The following is a 23574-nucleotide window of genomic DNA, read 5'->3' as shown; positions in this document are numbered from 1 at the left end:
TTTTAAAGAGACACAGGCCCAGTTTCAAGCCATTAAACTACAAGGTAAATTATATTTGATATATACAGAATTTTTATAACAACTGAAGATAACATCATTTCTTGATTGTTTATGAAATGACACTATATGCTTGGAAAATACATTATACTGCCCCTTTAATAGAAGGTAAAGGCTTTCAAACATCCATCTCTGACGAATGAATCTATATCAAGTGTCTCAATTAGTTACAAAATTCCTAAAAATAAAATGACTTTTCATTCATATTATAATTTAATGAATGTTTTAAGTGTTTCTGTTGCTGCGCACCTGAAGCCAGTAGTGTAATGATCTCAGAAGCTTTTCTACAGAGGCCTGGTATTTGTTTGTCTCTGCTTGCCGCAGGCTCTCGAAGCACGGCTCTCTGAAGTCTCACGAGGAACTGGAGCTGCCCCCAGAGTTAACGGAGGACTGGGCCACCATGGAGGTGTGTGTGGACTGCAAGAAGTTCATCTCTGACATCATTGCCTCCAGCAAGCATAGCCTGTCGCTGGCCACCAAGAGGGCTCGCTTAAAACGCAAGACGCAGTCCTTCTACATGTCGTCCCCTAAAGGGGCCGAGGGCTACAGGCCCTCGGAACGAACAATCAACGAAATCTAAAAGCGCTTGTGCTCACCCAGGTCGCAGAGAGCGGTCAGAACGACTAACATGAACTTTTAGAGACAAAGTTTTCCTTTCCTCATCATGCACAGCAACTCCAGACAACTGCATGTTGCAGGAACCGCCAGTCTCCTTCAGTTCTTTCCCCCGGCCCCTCACCAACATCTGAGTTTTACTCTACTCTGCCCACAAGTGGTCGACGTAAAAACAACCTGAGTCTGAGTGGACTGACATCTCACCACTGATGGCACGAGAGGGCGGTCCTGGTCAACTCAGATTCATTTTAAAGCACAAACCAGAGGAGAGATTCTCTTTTAAACAGAGAGAGAGAGAGACGCTCAAGAAAACACAGAATATAAAGCTGTATATTTTATATGGGTTATAATTTAGTTTTTTACATGTGTGTTTGGGTGTATGTGTGTTCTGTAAAGGATCGCTTCCGAAAACAAACAAACAAACAAAAATAAATAAAGGAAAAGCCACGTTGTATTTTAGGTTTCACTGATGGACACAGCTCAGGGAGACGTAGCCTCACTGCTGCTGTCAGCCCACCTGAGAGCTTCGTTCTGCTTGTTTCTCTGGAGGAAATGCAAGACTTTTCTGACAGAATTAGAACCAGACAGAAACAATGTTTTGTTTTAAATATTCATTTGTGCCAAATAATACTTTTTTCTTTTTTTTTTCTTTTTTTTTGACAAACAAAAACCTTTGTTCTTGGTGGGATTGTTGCCCTGGTATTCCTGCTAAAGCCCACAATTAATCCATCTGTTCATTGTTGTCTGCTTATTTAAGATAAGATCACAGAGGGAACAGTTTCTAGTGCAAATATCTTAGTACATTTGAAATGATAAAAACTAATAAGTAACTTTCAACTTGCTTTAAGTCAATAATTTCTTAATATTGATTTTAAAAAGTACTAGTTCCACTGGCAAATTATTTCACTTATTACATGGGGACAATATCTTATAATTAGTGAGACATTTTAAAGAAATAAATATTAAGGAAATACTTATTTAAAAATAGCTCCCATGTCTTGCTGAAATGTTACTTTTAAGTTAGTTTTTGTCTTATTTTTTTAAGAGTACTAACATATTTGCATTAAAAACAAGACCCAAAATACTTTTGTGTTTTTGCAGTGTAACTCCATCCTTTAGCATCTTGTAGCCCTGCAACACAGCCCAGCTCATCCTCAAACCAAAAGGGACACACAGATCCTCTAGTGAGTTCCAGGTCTGCTCCAGGGTCTCGTTTGAGTAAGAAATCCATTCCACAAAATGAAACCACTTCAAATAAGGTCCAGAGTGGGCATCCTGATAGGTTTACCGTCATTAATCAGAGGTAGATCAGCTCCAGTCTGGGCTGAGATGACGGAGATCCTCAGCCTATCCACCAGGAGGAAGCTCACCTCAGCCACTTTTATATGGGCCTGTTTTTACTTTCCCATGAGCAACATTTACTACATATCTGCTAAATTAATTACTTGTATACAAGGTGATTTTGTCAGAACTTGGGTGTTTACCAGAGATTTAATAGTGCTGGATGTTATTTTGCTCTAACAGAACCACTGCTGAACTACTGGGTCTCTATGGCGACATCCACATGGCAGGTCTAGATGATCAATTTCAGTGTTTTTTTTGTTGTTGTTTTTTTTGCTGAAATCCGATTTTCGATTTTTATAACATGACAAAGAAAGCACAACTAATAGCAGTCCCCATTTTGTGGAGCATTGACTTCTTCTTTGGAGAAGTCTGTTTGGATGTATAATCAGAACCAAGAGTGGTGATGTGATGCACTTCAATGACACAGAAATTCTAATTTTCTGCCATTGTTTACGTCCGGGTTTACAGCATCTGGTTTCTCCTGGTGCAGAATTATGACGCATCTGAGTTAGTACCGCAAATGGAAGTGGCACAGATCCAATTCCAAGAAATCGGAATTGGTCTGTTTAGACTGCCATGACAAAGATGGATACGAGTTGCATTTGGGCGGGAAAAAATTGGATTTGGGTCGCATTCGCCTGACACTTCTAAAATGTAACAGATCAGAAATAGTCTTGATAGTTACAAGTTGCAGAGTTTCTTCTCGGTTTTAGTTTTTAAAAAAATCTGCATGTATTTTTTTTTTGTTATGAATGAAACAAACCACAAGCATAATCTAAAATATTCGCTTTTTTTTTTACACATAAATCTTTCCAGAGGCTGTGAAGTTCTGTGACATCAATGCAGTTGTTCTGCAAAGCAAACCATCTGTTTGTTTTATTTTTATTCAATTCGTGTTTGAATAATTTTCATGTAATACGTGCATTTTCTTTTTTTTGCATAATCTGAATTGTCTCTAGACACTAATCCACATATAGTAACTAATTTACTTTTCGTTCTATTAACTTCTTGTGTTGCAAAGTTTGCATTGTGTAAAGGTTAGTCATAATGAAATGCCTCATCTTCAGACGATGAAACCCCAGTTCACTGTATGCGCGGCGAATAATTCACAGTCTGGCTGTTTTATGCACAGAACATAACATTTAAAAATGCCTTTTATGATTTGTAATCATCATTCAGAGTGGAAGGAGGTACAATCTGTCTTCTTACCTGGACGTGTTCCTCATCTACATGGTATATTTCTGCCTTACAAGCTGCCTTTCATGATCGCTCATTCGTTGGAAGAGTCACCCAGCGTCGGTGTACATACTTTGTGATGGTTTGTGTGTGTGAGTGTGTAGATCAGGTGGATGTTGTCTCGGTGAGGACAGCGCTGACAGTGACACAGGTGAGGAGCTGCACCTGGGAGCGGTACGGTGTGACAGGCAGCAACATGCATGTACTCCAGCGTAGCTTGTTCCCTCGGTCTGTATTACCTTTAATCTGTACTACCTGCAGAGATTGCAGCGAACGACGACAATAAACTGTATTGCAATACATGAGCGGAGTGTCATTTGAGATCGTTTTATTAATTGAAAAATAAGCTCAAGCTAGAAAACTTTACACGTTTAAAACCTTTGTCGTTTCTAATTCACAGAAATTAAAAATATAAGTATAAGCCAGGACCAAAAATCACATAACTTAAATATGAAAATGGACAAATGTATCACTAGAATTTTACAAAGTTTTAACTACCTGGAAATGAAACAGGAGCCAATAGACTTTTTATACCCGCTGTTTATGCCATGGAATGTCAAAAAATATGGTTTATGTTTTGTTCAGACGAGGAGCAGAAGGGAAAAATAATAATAAAAAAAGATGACTTGGGTTTCAGGAGTTCTAGATGGTTATTAGTTTAATAATCAATAAAACAAAATTTTATTAAGAAGAGGGACAAATTAAAATCTCAAAACATACATAGAACTACATAGAAAACCAAAATGCAGAGCATCATCAAGGACTATATGAATGTGGCTGCATCTAAGTGGTTCCATTTAACTTAACAAGCACACGAATAAATATAAATAATAAATAAATAAAATTATTCCAAAGTGAGTAAGCGGGTTTATCCGAGACAATAGCTACTAAAAAAATTACTCTACTTTTCACTGCGGAGGGGGGAAGAAATACGTCCAGTTACTATGGTGACACGCCAAACATTAGCTCAGGCTAATAGCACCGTCTGAGTCGTGCGACAACAATTTAAAGTAAAACTGAACTCGGGCTAATTACTCGACGCTTTATGAGACTCACGTAAGTGCTGTCTAGTCAGAATCACTTCGTGTGAAACGGAAGTTAGTCAACTCATTGTTTTGGATTACTGTAATGAGGAAGTTGTGTTTTTATGAGCCTCTATATTTGATTCAGTGAAATAACGGTGTGGAGGCGGAGGAATCCACTGACATTTCCGCTGCTCTCCACTCAGGATGTCCTTATACTTATCTAAGATTCAGAGCCTCAGAATAGTGGCTGCACTGGAAGACTGCGCTCACCAGTTGGACTTACTGGGACATTCCCTGTCGGTGCAGATCAGCAGGGAGCAAGGCTCCGCATCCACACAGGTCCTTCCACTGTTTCACACCCCAACAGGAAACCAGAACCGGTCCTAGCGTCTTTAGTGCCCTGGGCCAACATGCTCCATGGAGCATAGATTGTCATGTACCATCATAGACACACTCGAGATTTCTTTTACTTTTTTTTTCTTTTTCTTTTTTAATAGTGAAAGCAACTAGATTCATATTATAAACACATGAAGCAAACATACTATATGCCATGCAGTTAAAATTAAACAATACTAATACAAAAGATTTATACAGTTAAAAACAATAGCACCAATAGTTAAACATTTTCAAAATCATGCGCACTAGAGATGCATTTTAATCTGGACTGCACAACTGTCGACTAAAATCTACATTTTTAAAAATAAGAGTTATTTTGAAACACAAATTCAAATGCACAACTGTCATAAAAAAGGTCCTACCCTATGTTGGATAACTATTTTTCAAACAAGAAATAGGCTGCAGATTCAACTGCACACTGTTTAGTAATGTTGCAGCTCAGGCCGCCCTACAGGAGAGGCAGCCCTGGGCAACTGCCCACATCGTCCATGCCAGAAACTGCTTCTGCAGAAACAGCTGGGTGTTGCTCTGATCTGTCCATTATGACAGTTCCATCATGATGGTGATAACTATCACCTTTCAGCTAAATAGTTTATGATGCTCTCTGGATTTCTTTTTCCTCCTTAGTGTTTGGAAAGATGATAAATATCTCCTTACATATGTTTCTTTATGCCCATGTTTAGGAGAAAGACAGGCTGGTACAGCTCAAAGCAGATTGGTGAGTAATTATCAGAACAATAAAAACTAGAAATATGCTGGATCAGGTCTTCTCCCCCTCCCTTTAAATATGTTTTGTTTGTGTCTGCAGTCAGTTCATCGGCCATCACATCACCAAGCTGTGCTTTGAGCTGGAGGACACCCAGAGTTTTGAGTCAATTCCACAGGCTATGGAGGAGGATGAGGCACAGAAAGCAGCCAGGAAGAAAAGGTTCAATACTGCCAGTTTTTCTACTAGCGTTTTATTTCTTTTAAACTCATGTGGTGTATCTCCTCACCCAGAGAGGATGAAAAAATGCGGAAAGAGAGAGAACAGGCTCTGCTGATACAACAACAGGAAATCGAGGACAAAAAGGATCAGATCCACGTGAGAGATTAGCGGTGTTAACGTGTGCTCACTGGTCCAGTTATTATTTGTGCTTTTCCTAGAGGAAAAACCACTAGAGCGGAAAACTGCCTCAGTTCTCCGTTATGTATTTGTTAAATCTTTCACTGTGTCATGACAGAATAATATGAGACAGATAATCTGCAAAAAAAGTTGAGCTCCTCCGCCTTCTCTCAGTGCTAACTACAGAAACACACAGCTCCGCCAGAAAAAGCCAATCAGAGCCAGAAGGAGGGTCTTAACGCCATCAATCACGCTCATGTATGTGCCACTCACACTCTCCCCCGTGCTCTCTGCTATGCAAGTGACTTTATGCCTAGTTAGCATGGCCACCGGTAACGGTGGATAAACAGTTTTCCTGTAATGCTAAGTTGTTTCTCCTCCATTAGTGCACTGAGCAGCATGCACCTGAGATGGATTGACAGCGGTAAGACCCTCCTCCTGGTTTTGATTGGTTTTATTTGACTGGAAGTGGTGCGTTTCTTCAGAGAGCAGTAGTAGCACTGAAAGGAGGAACTCACATTTTTCAGATTATCTGACTCATTATGCTAGAATATAGTGACAGTTTTAACAAATATGTAAAAAAAAAAAAAAAAAACATACTGCACCTGTAATGCTCAGTGGCCAGATTGATATCTTTTTTTTTTTTTTTTTTTGCAACAATTCCACATCGTTTTCCTCTTTGTGTAAAAACACTTTATATTTTTACTTCCTCTGACTGCTTTCTGGTTGTTTGTGAAAATCTCAGTTTGTGGAATATTAAGAGCAGCACATGTGGCATCAACAGTCATTTTAAATTCAAAGTCATCTATTTTCCCTGTTCTGCATGTGATTATTTAATTTGTAATTTGTGTTGAAAAGCAGTTTACCTAATACGAGGGTCAGTGAGTGTTAACCGAAGAAAATACCTCCCAATACTCTCAGCTCTTCCAATAACTTTTCCCGCACAGAAATTGTACCTTCTTTTGAATGAACTGGAAGGCGAAAGATCCAAACTGCAGAAGAAAAAGAAGTCAAAAGCCACGATCCTGTCCACACAAATGGCCAAAGAGTCGTATCGGAAGGCTCAGCTGATGGACCAGCTGGAGGTACATCAATCTCCAAGTCTTTCTGTCACATCACCCCAATCTCCCAGAGATTCGTGCCAGTACTTCCTCCTCCGTCAATAGAACTTCACCCCTTCATAGTTTTGTTCGCCTTTGTTCTCAGCTTCTACAGAAGCAGATTGAAGAAGAGGCGAGATTTCACGAGGAGACTGTGAATTTCCTCCAGACCCAATACGAGGTTGGTAACGTAACGACGTCATGAGCGGGATGTAAATGTAGAGCACAGGGTTAATCAAACTACTGTGCAATTCATATGTGGTTCATTCGAAATCTAGTTGAGGACAGCAAAAAGCTGCTACAGGAGCAAGAACTCCAGGGGTTCTTTAACCTTTCCCAGTTGTTAAAGCTAACAACTGGGAATCAAGTTTGGATACCATTAAAGGGGCAGTATAATAAGTACATCAACTATGTTAACTTAAGTTGTAAAAATACATCAAATATCACTTAAAAGAAATCTTCCTTCATAATTTATCACCTTGAAATTGGGCCTCTGTCTCTTTAAAAAACTCCTGTTATTTCTGAAGCTCCACCTTCAGGAAGTCATCACAAAGTGGCTCCTCTATTAACCTTTTAACAACGTTTTTACCTGTGTTGCACTGAAAAACAGCTCCTATTGAGCTCGGCTGATGCGCAGTACCACCAGGTGTCTGCCAGTTGCTGCTGGCTAGTCTGAAGGAGCTGAGTGGGGGAGTAAGGGTTGGGGATCTGCTCTGTGAGGCGGAAGCTTGAGGTAAAGCTCAAAAAAGTCAACTTTACATAATACTGCCTGAAGCATTTACGTGTGTCGAACACTGGTGCAAATGTTTTGACACAGCATATTTCTTATTCTCTAGTTTAAAAAAATCCTGTTTGAAGATACTGTAACTTTCTTCTGTTGCGTACATAGAATTATGAATTAGTATGAACCAAGGAATAGTTACTGTGGATGGCTAATTAAGTTTCTGAAAACGAGACTAAGAGGGATAGTCAAACAAGACAAAGACATGAATTCATGTATATGATTTGATGAATCATTCATAATCATGTATGATTCATCAAATCACTTGGTAGCAGGACACTACCAAGTGTGTTCTGCAGAACTAAGTGTTCTGCTACTAATATTAGTACTCTAGTATTAGTAGAGTACTACTAATAATAGTAGCCCTCTATTAGTAGAGAAGTACTAATAATACTAACATTAGTAGTCTTAATATAGAAGACTGCTACTATATTATCATACACATGACATAATTCTATGTTTCTGATTAGGAGTTTCAACAGAGGCTGCACAAGTGGAAGCAGCAAACAAAGAAGATGCAGCAGGAAAAGCAGAGCAAGCTGGATAACCTGGGCTGCAAAAGAACTTTGAACACAGACAAGCTGATGGAGATGAGAAGGATGGTGAGCAGCAGCACTCGTACCATTCAGCGCACTTTTAAATCATATCACTAGTTATCGTTGCTTTCAGTTTAAGGAGATGGAGCGGGTGGTGCTGGAGGACAAGAAGGAGCAAGAGTTGAATCTCCAACAGGAGGAGGAAGCTAAAGCCGCCACAACGGTAACGACGGCCAACCGGAACACCGACTGTAAACACACGGAGCCGTCTCAGTGTGCTGATGTTCTCGTTGTGATCTGTGCAGATCCAGGCCTACTGGAGGGGCACCATGGTCCGCAGAGGCCTCGGCCCCTTCAAGAAGGTAGAGGAGAAGAAAGGCAAGAAGAAAGGGAAGAAGAAGAAGAAGTGACTTTTTTTTTTCTTTTGACACCATGTTTGCAAGTTAAGCAAAAAAAAACAACAAAAAAAATGGACAAAAATATGTAAACTATACATGTCTTTATTGTAAAAAAAAAAAGAAAAAAAAAAGAGTATTACAAAATATTACAAATGTTTTTAAAAATGAATCAAACAGGCAAACTGATCAGAAGCGGAGTGTCAAATAAAACAATACAAGCTAAATTACATTTTTCCGTTTTGTACATTTACAAGGTTTCCCCTGAGGGAAAAATGAGTCGGAAATGTCATTAAATTAAATATATATATCAAAAATACTTTGAGCAATAAATAACACTGGCAAGTTTACTCTTAATGACCATAGGCCTTACACTTTATAATAACCCATTATCTGGACAGGATTTTTGATACAAACTTGACAATTGACACACATATATACAGTAAGCCAATAAAATAAATCAACAATCCACCACATAAAACTGAGTCAGCAGAAGTTTGGCAGAGTAAAAATTCCCCATCTTTAAGTCATGGAAGCAGAAGCTCCAGCATTGCACAACGCCCAACGCTTCCGAGGAGGACCACAGTTAGAGAACCTTTAAGAGTGCTTTCGTTTCTTCTAGATTTTTTTTTCTTTTCTTTTTTTTATTTTTAACAGCACCCCTGTTTGACATGTTCACGAGTCATGGGACAAACAAACCAGCAGTGATGTCAGTGAGACTGCTTGAAGGAGAATTGAAACATCCAGCCGCCTCCTTCCTGCCTTTAGTGCGAGGGGCTTCAGACGTCTCTCGGCTTTTAGTCAAGCAGTTCGTCCTGCTGAACGTGCATGTAGTTGTTGTCTCCCACGATGACATTGTTGAGGCACGAGCCGTGGATGATGATGTTCTGGTGCTCCGCGAGTGGATGAGGAGGCTCTGAAGGCGCGGCCTGTGCTGCCTCCTGCAGGCTTTGGCAGCAACTGCAGCTCACCTCAACTGTAACGTGAGCAGGAACGCAAGGTGAGGGGGTGCGATGTGTTCAGGCGTCAAAAACAAAACAAAAAAAAACAAAAAAAAAACTGAAGATGCACGAGTGTGAGCTGCAGTTGTTACCCACCTGCTTTCTGCAGGTGAGAGTCCTCCATCAGAGGCCGCCGCTCACCCGCTGCGGAGGGGTGGGAATCCCCGATGACGCAGTTGATCATGGTGGAGTTGCTGATGTTGATGATCAGAACGGTAGGGGGCGGGCTAGTGAGTCGATCTGTCAATGGAGGTAGTGAAAAGCGAAAGAACATTGAAATAGGAAGTAGATCTTTTCCAGAGTGACGCCACAGCGGAATTGCATAATTATTTACTGAAAAAAACTTTTTTTTGCATCCAACAGCTGCTTTACTTTGACATAATCCACATAAAAGCCTATTAGATTTATGTTCAAATATAAATAAAACAAGATATAGCATATATATATATATATATACAAATATAAATAAAACAAGATATAGCATATATATATATAAAGTCTTAATGTGAATTATTTTATAGCACAACAGTAAAAACAGAGGCTGACTAATAAAAATCCTGGTTACCTTGTGCGTTTTTCTCCTCCCTAAGATGAAGCGTCTCATCTGTCAACAGTAGTGAAGCAGATGTTAATAGTGAACTTTTCGGCCTCCACGTCGCCATATATATATTTCTACTTAAATAAATTATTTACCTGAGGAACCTTTCCTCTTTTCAACAGCAGGGAGGCAGAAGAACTGGCAGGCTTTGCTGCAGCTTCTCATGGCCACTGCCTGCATCACCTGGAAGAGTCTCTGCATGCTGAACCCTTTAAACGTCATAACCTGTAGCAGGGAGCAACAAATAAATATGAGTTTTTAACATACGGCCTTTGAAACGAAGGAAAACAGTCAAACGAGTTTCTAAGTCTCGTGCTTGCTCCTAAACTTCCAAGTCGCGCGAAGGGGGATTCCCCGCACTAACACACCGTCCAAACCCCTCTACCTTCACTGGAAAATATCATGGAAAACCGCTCTAAAGTTATAGATAGAAGCCAAACTACATTTTTAGAATCGTTTGTACTTTGGGAACGCATCTATTTTAGTCGACAACGTGACTTTTATGCTGTTAATGAAAAGGAAGGCATATTAAGAGTCCGTGACGCTGCAGTAACCTTACCTGAGTTGTCGGTGCTCTTTCTATTATTTTAGTCAGATTATTATCAGCCGCGGAATTCGGGTTCTGCTGGCCGGGGCTGCCCATGACTACGGTGTCTGAGATGAAATAATCCCTAAAAGAGGCGACCGCTTTCTTATATAGTAAAAAATCCCAGCGCATGCGCGCTCTGACTTGCGGTTTACGTCAGGTGATTTACAGTCGAGCTGCTCTTCAACACAAATACAGGCACGGACTGAGGAGAAGCTCTCGTGTTAGATTGCGTCATACTCTTTGTGTTTAGTTCCTATTGTATCAGCGCCAAATGAGGTATGAGACCCTTTTGTTGTCGCACATGTTGAATATAAAAACGTGCCACGGTTTTATTTTTCTTTGTACCTTTTAGCAAATACTTTCTTTGCACTTTTTTCGTCTGATGCAAGTTTCAAACCTGCATATTTTCTGAGACCACAGTATAACAAAAAGCACACCAATGAGGGTTATTTAACCCACAACCTGTAGAAAATTGTATAATGCATGTTTTTTTTTAATATATATTATTATTATTATTATTATTATTATTATTATTATTATTATTATTATTATTATTATTATTATTATTATTATTATTGCTATCATGCCATTGCTCCAACAGAAATAAGTTGTTAAGAACCTTTCAAAAATCAGTTCCTTGTATCAGACACAGAGCTGGGGTATTAAAATTGAAGGGGAAGTTGTGGTGTTGGGGGTTGCACTTCAAGCTGTCATTTCTGGGAAAGATCAGTGTCATGAAGAACATGACTCGGTTGAACTTTGTTTTCTTCAGAGCAATCTCCTTTGCCTTAACAACATGCTATATATACTATACACTGAAATGCCATTGTATTGGGTACACTTAGAAGAATTATGCACCTCACATGTTCCCCTTTCACAACTTTCTCTTTTGTTTACCGTAAAGATTCACCGAGGATTAAGAAAAATTCCCACAACATAGTGATTCCTGCTGACTTGACAACTTGGATTTGTCACCTGCACATCCATGATGCGAAAATACTGTTCCATCACATCCCAAAGGTACTATTTTGGATCGAGATCTTTTGACTGTGGAGGTCATTGGAGTACAGAGCTCATTGTCATGTTCAAAAACCCAGTTTTAGATGATTTAAGCTGTGATGTGGTAGGAAACAAGAAAAGGAAATTGCTTTAAAGTATGCTGGATGTAGCCATTGGAAGATTTACGTAACTGGTGTGCAAACAATGGTAATTTGATCTCCAACATACCATCTCACTACACCATGAATTGTAGATACAAGGCAGAATGTATGCACACTTTCATGTTGCTTACACCAAATTCTGACCCTACAATTTGAATGTTGCCGCAGAAATCAAGACTTATTGGACTTTGTTTCAATCTGTTGAGGCCTCTGTTTTCTGTTCTTTGCTGAGAACAGAGGCAGCCAGTTTGAGCATCTGCTTCTCTAGCTTGACTGATTAATCAGACAAGTTGTCCTTTCAGTAATAGCTTTCCACACTTTGGGTTTGATGAGGAGTTATATGAGCTATGACTACCTTTCAGTAATTTATTCTAATGAAATTAACAGTAATTTTGGCCAAGCAAGTCCAACCCACTGGATATTTTCTCTTTTTTAGACCCTTCTTTGCAAGTGCAACTCATTAAGTTGCTTCCAAATGTACAATATAATTTAAGAGAGGAAAAGATTTGCATCATTTAGTTAGAGCACTTATTTATTTGGGCTCATGTCATTGTTTGTCCGATTTGGAATGCATTTTTTAAATGTCCATCACTCACTCCTGGTCCTCCTCCCACACTCACTCTAGCATTTATAGTTTGTGTGGAGCCAACAGCATAAAATCTCCTTTAAATTCTGTTGTGGCATTTCATTCTCGCACTTGTTACAGCCTGACTAGTGGACTGTAACAAAGTGAGGGACTGTAACAAACTTGTGTTAAAATATTAACACGAGGTGGTAATATTTTAAGAAAATAATTTATTTAAATAAACAGTTATCAGTAATTTTAGAATGCCTTGATGTGTGGAAATGTATATGGTGCAAAAAAACTCAGACATAACAAAAAAACCAAACACTGGTGTTTGGCTCCCACTGAACAGAGAAGTCACCTTGAAGGTTAGATGGGAGCAACAGTGACCTGGAGAAACCCGTGCTTCTGTTGGCAGGTTCCAACAGAAGCAAAAAGTGATTATGTGTTTATGGGTCTTGTGTGTTGAAATGCCTGAAAGACAAAAATAGAAAGAGACCCTTAGTGGTGGAGTCATCCCCACCCGTCTCTTAAAGAAATGGATTCCACTAAGAATCCAGTTAAGACTACAAACTTAATACTTGTGACATTAAAACGTGGAAATACTTTGGAAATTGGCATGCTCGCCAATTTAGATATCCTAATTCAACGCTCCAGTCCTAAGCTACAAGCCAACAATTATTGGTATTATATCTAGAGAAAACACTTTAAGGTAACAAGTAGGGCAAGAGAGCTTTGATCAATGGGCACAAAGTGATGACACCCTAAGAACAAGAGGCTCTTGACAAGCCATATTTCCCGTGTTTGTCAGAACTTTTTATGTGGGGAATACCTGAAAAACACTGCATCTATCAGTGATTAAGACAATGCAGCAAAAAGTGACAGGATTATGGCTCTTGTGTGTTGAAATGCCTGGACAATATTAAATGCTTCATTTTTAATGACCGAATAGTATCGCTATGCAAGTTAAACTTCACGGAGAAGAAACTCACAGGATGTTGAACATCATTCCCATCATATTGTAGCAGCATACCAGCAGTGACAACATAAATACATTGTTTTAATGTATTCAAAAGCCTCTTGACAGTAAGTTGAGTATATAAACTGAACCTTTGTTTTTAAAAGTTCAATCAAGGAAGCAACTAAAATTGAGAAGTTTGGACAGAAACTGCGGTAGTAACCCACTGGGCAGGAAACTCATAAGTTCCCTTTAGTTTGTTGACATTGTTCAATAACAAAAAAGATTAGTTTGAACTAGCTGCACACATCCTTGCTTAACTACTTTCCCTAAGTAGGTGACAGTTTCCTTAGCAAACTCACATCTAACTAAATGGTCAGATATGCATCTCTCAGGCCATCAAACAGTTTCTTGATCCTACCAACATGGCAGGTGTTGCTGTATACCACATCATCCAGATATGCAACCACACCATCCAGATAAGACACCACCCTGTTCAGGCGGCAGGAGCACTACTAACCCAAAACTCAGAACAGAATTACCCTCCGAAGAGAATAATAGTAGCAAAGATTTTTTTGCTCTATGAGTTAGGGGAACTTGTCAGCTGTGGCAGCTCCAGAAATCCTTATCTGCAGATGCTAAGAGCAGGCTAAGCAATATACTGAAGATGATTTGACAGTATGAAGGATAATTGTTATTACAGTTCTGAACACACAGAACAACTCAGAACCCCGACATCTACAACAGTCACCAATAAAGTGGACAGTGAATATGTGGTATTCTGCTATTTAATTAAAACACATGGCAGGACAATATGGCTGAAAAACGCATCACAATATAAGCATTTCACACGAGAGTCGATAATTTAGATAATCATTGAATAGTTTTTTGTTTTAAATATCTGGAATACTGCCAAATGGGTGATCTGACTTTTTTTGTTTTATCCACAGTTGTCCTCCTGGAAATTTGGGTTGTAGAAAACGATCCATGTTTGCATTATGGGCACCTTTAAGATGTTTTCTGGAAGTGAAAATAGGCATACAAGTTCATTTCCTGTTGCAAGATGGGATTTTGTATTTTATTTTTTTATTCAATATATAATCATTGGCTGTTGCTTTTTTAATCAGTTGTATTTAGCGAGGAAAATATCACAGCAACCACATATTAAAGAATATTAACTTAGATAAAAAAAGAAAATAATTTGATATTTTCTTTGGGGTTCTATGGAAGTGCTATGGATTTTCCAGGGGAAGCTATAGCACCCCTAACGGCCCACTAGGTCAGAAATTGAGCAGAGGCCGTTTTGTCAACACAGTCTGCAATGAGAGGTAGCAGAACAGCATGTGGCTTGGTAAGAGCATTAACTTGATGGTAATCTGTACAAAACCACACTTTGTCAGCTTTTTCTACCAACAAAGAACGAGAGGCCCAAGTGGAACATGAAGTGCTTGAATAACAGCAGTGCTGTTATTCAAGGATATATTTTATTTCACTCTTTATTACCTTGTGTTTTTCTGCACAATCTCTAAAACATTGGCAAAATGAGGTTTGGATCACAGACAACATCATGCGCCAAAAGAGTTGTCCTGTTCTACTGAGAAAATACGGTAGAACAGGACCGTAGGGGGAATTTAAGGATTCCCCCTAAAATTAATCCTTAAATCTCTTGGCAGTCAACGCAAAAAGTATAGAATAAGGGTTATGTGGGGTCGCCTGCTGGAACAGGTCAGTAGTTTAGCACTTCTGTGTTTCTTGGACGTATGAAATGGATGATTTATTCAAACCAGTAAACAGGACATTGCAATAGTCTGAATGCGGTGACACAAATATGTTGAATTTTCATTTCCATTCAGCTGACTTAAAACCATGTGACGCAGTTTAGAAATGTTTCTGAAATGAAAGAAACAGGAACGTCACAGAGATTTTACATGTGAGTCAAAGCTCAAGAAGAACACGGATTATACACCCAGTTTGCAAATGACTTAGTCGATGAACAAAAAACAAAAAAAACAAGAGCCTGACTGAGGTTGTTTATAGTTCAGGGCTATGGTCATCGTCTCAGTCTTTTTGGTATTCAAAACAAGGTTATTGCTGGAAAGTCAGTTACTGATCTACTACAAACAATAGAGGATTGGGTGAACAGCCTGGCAACGTGATGGGACTTAAAAGACAAACCTAATTGAGTATCAGCTGTATAAAAGTGATAATAAACATCACTGAAAGATTGGATAAGGACCAACTTGGTGGAGTATGTAAAAAGTAACAAAAATGGACCCAGAACTGAACCCTCTGGAGCCTCTCAGGTTATACAAGCAATCTTAGAGGTGAACTTATTTGCCAGAAAAATTCTGGTATGGCAAACATTCATTCTACACAAATGTTAGGAAGTAAATCAGTCTAATGCAGAACCAAAGATAGCAGCTAAAACCCTCAGGCTATTTGTTATGGCCAATTGTATTAAAGGCCGCTCTGAGATCCAGCAAATTTATAGTGGAACAATAATTTTTTATTTGTTTTTGTGGTATATTATAAAAAAAATGTATTGCCATTTGATTTTAATAGTTATTTTAGGGGTTTTCTGTACAACATTTTGTACTTTATTTGTTTTCTGTACACAAATGCTGTTATCAAGTAAACTGTACTTCCTTCCTTACACATAAGCCACCCATGATTGGAAAGAGTCCCAATTTTTAGCCAAACTTTACTTCACATTTGATTTGGGAAATTTCAGGACATATATAAAGGAGCTCAAGTTCCAGTGAATCACTGGAACTTGATTCACTGGAACCAAGTTCCAGTGAATCAAGTTGGTTCCAGTTGATTCACTGGAACCAGTGAATCAACTGGAACTCAGTTGATTCAGTAGCTGCAAGGTGACTTTGTCTCTGCAGAACAATCCATCCACAAATGTGCAGAAAGTAGAGGGATGCTCATATTCAGCAGCATTGATTTATTTTCTGTTTTGTCGAGTAAGGCTAATTCGTACTCTGTCAAATGTCTTTGAGTTTGCTGCTGTAGCTGAAACAGACATGTCCACATTTTGAACCTCTTTATGAGGAGCTTCTGTTTCATGTGATATCTGGTTCTCTGAGCACAAGCAGACAAAAAGCTACTTTAAATGAATTGTATACGGACTGTACAAAAAAAGGCCAAAAAAGAGTTTGCTGTAATCTTAAAACGTCATGCCACTGTTGATCCTGAAACAAAATTCTTAGCTTGATGAGTTTTACTACTTTTTGATGTTTCTACTTTTGTAGCCGAATCAAATTTTGAAAGTAGAATGTACACACTGTATGTTGAAATTATCTTTATTTTAAAGTGCATACTCATTCAAACTCAGCAAAATTGTATATTTTTGTTCATTTTATTTGATCAAATAAAATGATAAAAACATAATGATAAAAACATGTGGAGCAATACTTCTAGGATGAATTAAAGGGGTGGTATTATGTATTTTCTAGGCACATAGTGCCATTTCATAGCACAATGAAGTAACTATATTATGTACAGTTATTATAAAAGTGTTGTATATGTTAAACATGACTTCAAAGGAATTTGGTTTTCCATTTTAATGCATTGAAATTAGGTCTGTCTCTTTAAAAAGCTCTTGCTCTTTCTGATACTCTGAGCACATCATTACAACAAAGCTCCTCTTGTAATCTTTTAACTTACTGTATTTTCATCAGCATTTCACTGAGTAATTCGTATGATTGAGTCCAAGATTTGTTCACTGGACCAGGTGTTTTCTCATTGCTGCTGCCTTCTGAAGAAGCTGAGTGGGGGAGTCGGGGAGAAGAGTCCTCTCTGAAACTCGAGTTGGAAACAACAGCTTCGAGGAGGAGCTTCGTGGAAAAGATGTCGCTCGGTGAGAGCAATAGTTTCTGACATTTTAGTCTCCCCTGGAATGGATACCTGGGGACATTAATGGATTTCTCAAACATGCCTAAAAGAATCAAATTAAAACTCCATGTATGTTTTTGATCATGGACTAAAATTATAAAAGTTAAAAAAAAGTTAAAACAAGTCGATTTTAACACAAAACTGCCCTTTTAAACGCAAATGGGGTAGTCGTCATACGTAGCGTCTGAATTTTCCGGACCGCACTTGAAAGCAGCATGATTTGAGCGAGTCAACCAGCAGGAGCAGTCGTGAGTTGAGCTCAGTGGAGAGCGAGCGGAGCTTCCTGGATGGGCTCAGACCGCGGAGGCAGAGCTCCCACACGGAGACACAGTCCTGACGGGGGGAGCCGTGGGGCTGCTGCGATGTTTTTCCACTTCCATCAAACTCCAGTTCAGTGAGGAAGATCGTGTCCAGGGCCGCGGCGGGAGCCTTACAGGCTAACAGCAGGTTATGACAGAGGCAGACTCCTTTATCAACATATGTTCCTCTGAGAGCACTGCGGCTGCGGATCTGGAAGCTGCTCCCACACCTTAGGCAAGGTAGGTCTGCTTTTAACGCATTTCCAGCTCCTTGAATGATATGTACAAAAAAAAAAAAAAAAATCACGCCTGCCGGTTCTGATCCTTCATACCTGCGTTTTTAAAGCCCGAGTTTTAAAAACGCAGATGTCTTTAGTTTGTATTCGCAAAAATATACAGATTTTTCCCCCTTTCTTTTGTGATGATATTAGCCAAATATATGTAGCTATAAATACAAGCAACCGATGCCGGCAGACACGATCGAGCTAATTTATTTCCACTTTCATTTCCTTCTTCAGTAAGTCAGTATTACGCAGTATTATGTGATGGTGTATCAGTCTCTCTCAAAGTAAATAACAATTCAAACTAGAAAATTCCTGCAGAAATTTTAAAGGGGCATGCCAAAGTGTGCCCGTCGGCTTTGACGCAGCGTTATGATGTTAAAAATTAGCATTAATGCTAAAGAAAGCTGCAACGTAGTCAATTAACTGTGGAGAGGCAGAAGCATGTTGACTAAGCTGTAGTTGTACCATTCATTATGTTAAAATTGATGCATGAGCTAAAATTAGCCAATATGCTAATGTTAGTTTAAATGCTGGCAGTAGCATGTGGAGCAACAGGACCATGTTGTTTAAATTTTACTACTCCATTCAGTACACTAAACATGTCTAATTAATGAGAAAATTAGCTAAAAGCTAACTATAGGTAAAAGTGCTAGTACACTAGTCAAAGGAAGTGAAATGCTAATGTTTGTGCTAATGTTAATGAACTGCCTTGCTGTGCAAGGCAGTTCACTATACTGAGAAATAAATAACATAAAAAACACTAATATTATTGCACTGCCTACGGCGGTGCACTAACACGAGAGGAATATGCAGGCTTTTATTTTGAAACTTTCAGTTAGCTTCATTTTAATGACTATGGTAATTCAATGTGCAACTGTGGTCATGTAAGGCCCAAAAGAACAATTGCTCGATGTAAAAATGGCCAAAGCTTTTATTTTGAAATTTTCAGTAAGCGTCATAATCAATGGCTACACTAATCCAGTCTGTAACAGTAATTTGGTAACACCAGTTTTTAAATCACCAGTAGAGCAATTGCAGTATGTAAAAATGATCAAGGCTTTTATTTTGAAAAAATTATTAAGCTTCATTGTAAATGGCCACACTAATCCAATGTTTAACAGTGGTTGTGTTAAACCACTTAAATAGTAGCCCTCTGCTTTAACTGTATGTTTGCCATAGAATGTTTGCTATCTGACCCAGGAGCTGTTGCCATGTTCGGTTGCTATGGTAAATAGGCCACAGGGTGCCAGCTGTAAGAGAGACACACAGGGGGAGACAATTCTATCTGTTTGAGCCAGCCAGTTTCACTAAAACAAGCACACTGAACGACCCCTTCCCATTCAAGATCCGTAAGGCCGATCCGAAAACCGTTTGAAGCGTATGAGAGGGCTATTTGTCGTCTCCGATAGTACAGTGATTCATATCTGTACGTCATTCACAGTAATTGCACTGATGAGAGAAATATGGTGTGTGCAGAGCTCAGTAATTTTTAAATTAAATCTTTTTTTTTTTAAAAGATTTAATTTAATTTTTTTTGTGATCAATTGTAATTTTCCCTAAATACAAAGTTATTATTTCAAAAATGCATCAGTAGTATTGTTCTTTAGGGGTTATATGATGTAACAATATTTTTTTTACCTGCAGGAGTTGTCTTCAGTAGAAGGAGGAACAGGGTCTTAGCTTAAAATGCTCATTTTAAGAAAGACTTAGGTACATATACTAACCAGAGACCAAAGCAAAAATGGGTAAAATGCTTATTTTAAGAATGACTGATGTAAACACAAAGTCAAATTTGATGAAAAAAGCAGTCTGAACGACCCCTTCCCCTACAAGATCCGTATGGCCGATGCAAAAACTGTTTGAAGCGTATGAGATGGCTTTTTGTCTTCCCTGATATTTATTTCTCAAGATATTTATTGATATTTATTTCAGTAAACTGCCTTGCGCAGCAAGGCAGTTTACTTTCCTGAGAAATAAATAACAAAAAACTTTAATATTATTGCACCGCCTATGGCGGTGCACTAATATGGTGGGTCAAATGCTAATGTTTGTGGTAATGTTAATGAACTGCCTTGCTGCGCAAGGCAGTTCACTATCCTGAGCGAAAAAAAAGGTAAAAAAAGCTGAATATTATTGCACCGCCTTTGGCGGTGCACTAACGTGAGAGGAATATGCAGACTTTTATTTTGAAACTTTCAGTAAACTTCATTTTAACTACCACACCAAATCATAGTGTTACAGTAGTTTGTTTAAACCAGTCACATAAAGGCCAAAAGAGTAATGACCTGATGTGAAAAATGTCAAGGCTTTAGTTAGGAGTTAGTTAGGCTGCAAAGAAATATACAGGCTTTTATTATGAAATTTTCAGTAAGCTTAATTTTAAATGGCCACACTAATCCAATGTGTAACAGTGGTTGGGTTAAACCAGTGATATAATGCCAAGAAAACTCTGCCCTGCCTGTAGATTTAACATTCTGTTCACCCTCCATCTGTAGTAACTCAAAAACCTATATAAAACACTGGGGATGAAGCGTCAGTTGGTCATGTCCCATCACTTTGCTCTGAAGCACCTGGACAGAAAACCGTAAGCCCTAGAGAAATTTTGAAAACATTTTACCGGAGCAGACATGCGGTGCTATTTCCTGACCAACTTTCATACCAATAGCACAAGTTTTGCGGCCATGAGAGCGATTTCAAAATTATTTTTGGGTCAAAATTCCACCCTGTTCCTCACTCTAAAAAGCGGCAGTTGGTTTCAGTTACACTCTAGGGTTTCGGCAGTTGGAAATTTTGCTCGTTTTTCGCTTTTTACGTCGCCATCCTAACTCCGATCCCCAATAAAAGTAATAGCTCCCTTCTTGGGTACGAGCCGCACGTTTTGATACCACTTTTGTGGGTGGGCACGCAGCGGTACGAGCCGCATTAACGGTAATGGAAGAAGATGTTATAATAATAAACAGACATTCTATTGGGTGTAGAACAATAGGTGCCTGCCATGCAATGCATGGAGGCAGTACTGACTTGCTTCGCAAGTCAGTACTGCTCTCCTTATGCATTGCTATGGCATGCCCCTAATTATTAGGTTAGAACGCCTCTGAATTACACAGACGTGTGTGAACACAGCAGTGAAAGTGATGCCATATGATTTCTGCTACCCACACACACGCACACGCACACACACACACACACACACACACACACACACACACACACACACACACACACACACACACACACACACACAGCTGCCTCCTGCTGCAGCACAGTGGCTGTCTGTGCAAAAGCAGCAGCAGCAGCAGCAGCTTCTCACCAGGCTGATCTGGTTTTCCATCCCGGGCCTTAACAAAGATGCTTTGATGCCCCCCAAACTCCTCTGACCTCCTTCAGCTTCAGTAGCATTCCCATCCAGATCTTCATCTGACTGAACACTAATCCTTATTTCATCTAAACAGAAGAAGTTTGCACACAAGGCTGTGCCGATATAAGACATCTGTAGCAGTGGTGTGAGCTGGAATGTTTGCAGATGGAGGGGCTGGGTGCAATCAGACTTCTGAAGGCCTCCAGGCTGAAATGAAGCCTTTCTGCAGACATTTGGATGGAAATCCATCCAACATTAGCCACCTGATTGCATTGTTGCATTAAAATACGGTTGCATTCTGCAGGCTCAGGTCCTTTAAAAACCACCTTCGTTTTGTTTCTTCGAAGCTGCTCTGCCCTATTGACAGATTGCCCACCGATGTTATCTCAAGTTCAACTGTAAAGTTTCTCCTGAACAAAAGCTCCACTGTATTAATAATGACATAAGGGGAGTTTCCATGGAGAGAGGCAAAGTGAATGAAGGCTGTTATTTTCCAGCGTGAGACCACAGGGTTGGTTGTAGGGCCCAGGCAGGATGGGACAAGCTAGCAGACTTTGTGGCATGATGATAGCAGACGCCTCAGCTGGTCCGCATGGAAGTACAGGAGGAAATTAAAACGTGACAGGGCAGAAAACGTGCTGTTCCGCATATAAAGCAACTGCAGATCGATAATAACCCATAATAATAATAATAAAAATAATAATATTAATAATAATATCGGAGCGTTCAGCCTAAAAAATGGCTGCAGTGGTCAAACTGCTGCAGAAGTTTCCTGCTAACTTTCACAGCGTGTTCGAGGCAGTTTGTGATTTCAGCGGCCGCTCGGGCTGCAGTTTGTTTTTAACACAGCAGCTTCCTGTGTGACCCTGTTCCGCGTCCAACCCGCAGTCCTTCTCGGGATTAAGTGCAAATCCCAGATTACGGCATTATTGCTCATGTTTTTTTGAAAACAGAGGACTGATTTGTTGTTTTTGGGTGGGGCTCTGTCCTTTAGAGATGGTCCGGATCTATCGTCCAAGATACACTTATCTTGCCCTCTGTCAACTATTAACAAAAGATCTGTTTTTCTTACCAAGAAAGAATGCTTCTGTATGACATTTAGAACCCTTTACGAGGTAAAAAGCTGTTTATATGGCCATTGTTGACCTGAAGTATAATATAAAACTTATTCTTTCTACCCGTCATTTTGTAGTACACTGATGAAAGCTTTACAAACGGAGTGGCTAAAACCGTTTCCAGACAAGCTGTTTGCAGTGTACATTCCTCATGTTAGCAACCACACATTAGCTTAGCTTAACTACAAAGACACAGACTCAGGTGTGTCAACCTGTAGTGCTTGAGAGTTTGGTTGAGATTGACAGCTTTTAGGCACCTTGCACAAGCAAGAGGTGCTGCACTGCAGTTCTCTAGCTGGTGGGAAGGGTGCATACCTCCAAATTGCACCTAAAATTGACTGAGCTGGTTCCCAAAGGAAGGCTGCACAGTGGCGCAGTTGGTAGAACTGTTGCCTTGCAGCAAGAAGGTTCTGGGTTCGATTCCCAGCCCCGGTCTTTCTGCATGGAGTTTTAATGTTCTCCCTGTGCATGCGTGGGTTTTCTTCGGGTACTCTGGCTTCCTCCCACAGTCCAAAAACACGACTGTCAGGTTAATTGGTCTGTCTAAATTGCCCCTAGGTGTGAGTGTGCATGGTTGTTTGTCCTGTGTGTCTCTGTGTTGCCCTGCAACAGACTGGCGACCTGTCCAGGGTGAACCCCGCCTCTTGCCCGGAACGTTAGCTGGAGATAAGCACCATCAACCGTCCCGACCCCACTAAGGGACAAGGGTGTAAAGAAAATGGATGGTTCCCGAAGGAAGAGAGAGCTTGGATCTGAAAATTTTTGCAACAAGTTCCTGTTCTTTTAGACAATAAGATGTACAAGGACCACCATTTGGTCAAGACATTTTAAAACACAATTTATACTTCAAGGTCCCCAGGTTGGGATAGGTAAACTCTCTGAAGTGAGAATTCCAACAGGGACAAATTGATTTTCCTTACTAACCTTAACCCCAAAATCCACTCTGGGCTGAATCCAGTGTATGTTTTTGTACTTTGTCAGCTTGTGTGCCATTATTTCTATTTGTGAACATGTAAAATGATAAATGCGTCACTTGTACTGCTAATAATAGTTAGCCTAGTCACGGAGTAGAACATTTGCCAAACCCTACCGATTTTCCAAGGGTGATTAAGTTGGGTTTGATGCTATTCCCAGATCCATGTTCAGACTTGATATAT

The 23574-nt window shown here is 39.6% G+C and overlaps 3 protein-coding genes across 5 annotated transcripts in view; all 3 read left to right on the top strand.

The window, feature by feature from the left end:
• The window catches only part of spire1b (spire-type actin nucleation factor 1b), a 38830-nt gene extending 37525 nt beyond the window's left edge, over positions 1-1305 (top strand). For all 3 annotated transcript variants that reach the window (XM_008431788.2, XM_008431789.2, XM_008431790.2), the window contains one exon: positions 382-1305. In XM_008431788.2, the coding sequence (XP_008430010.1) occupies positions 382-637 (256 nt within the window). In that variant the 3' untranslated portion in view covers positions 638-1305. The remainder of the gene's footprint in view (positions 1-381) is intronic.
• Positions 1306-4199: 2894 nt separating this feature from the next.
• On the top strand, positions 4200-8630 carry LOC103478203 (IQ domain-containing protein G). Its single transcript, XM_008431792.2, has 10 exons — positions 4200-4308; positions 4481-4616; positions 5357-5391; positions 5482-5601; positions 5673-5757; positions 6726-6863; positions 6985-7059; positions 8130-8261; positions 8329-8418; positions 8501-8630. The coding sequence occupies exons 1-10, from the start codon at positions 4298-4300 to the stop codon at positions 8603-8605; spliced, it is 927 nt and encodes a 308-aa protein (XP_008430014.1). The 5' UTR covers positions 4200-4297; the 3' UTR covers positions 8606-8630.
• An 8975-nt stretch (positions 8631-17605) lies between these two features.
• The window catches only part of rnf144b (ring finger protein 144B), a 30023-nt gene continuing 24054 nt past the window's right edge, over positions 17606-23574 (top strand). The window contains exon 1 of the mRNA XM_008431794.2: positions 17606-17900. The gene's annotated coding sequence lies outside the window, so the exon portion shown is untranslated. The remainder of the gene's footprint in view (positions 17901-23574) is intronic.

The sequence above is a fragment of the Poecilia reticulata genome, linkage group LG16, assembly GCF_000633615.1.
Source record: "Poecilia reticulata strain Guanapo linkage group LG16, Guppy_female_1.0+MT, whole genome shotgun sequence".
NCBI lineage: Eukaryota > Metazoa > Chordata > Actinopteri > Cyprinodontiformes > Poeciliidae > Poecilia > Poecilia reticulata.
This window is presented reverse-complemented; position numbering and strand designations above follow the sequence as displayed.

Bases quoted from the DNA above. Each gene is read 5' to 3' on its own strand.
- LOC103478203 (XM_008431792.2), top strand. The intron at 4,617-5,356 runs GTCCTTCCACTG...GCCCATGTTTAG, and splicing joins AAGGCTCCGCATCCACACAG to GAGAAAGACAGGCTGGTACA. The intron at 6,864-6,984 runs GTACATCAATCT...CTTTGTTCTCAG, and splicing joins AGCTGATGGACCAGCTGGAG to CTTCTACAGAAGCAGATTGA.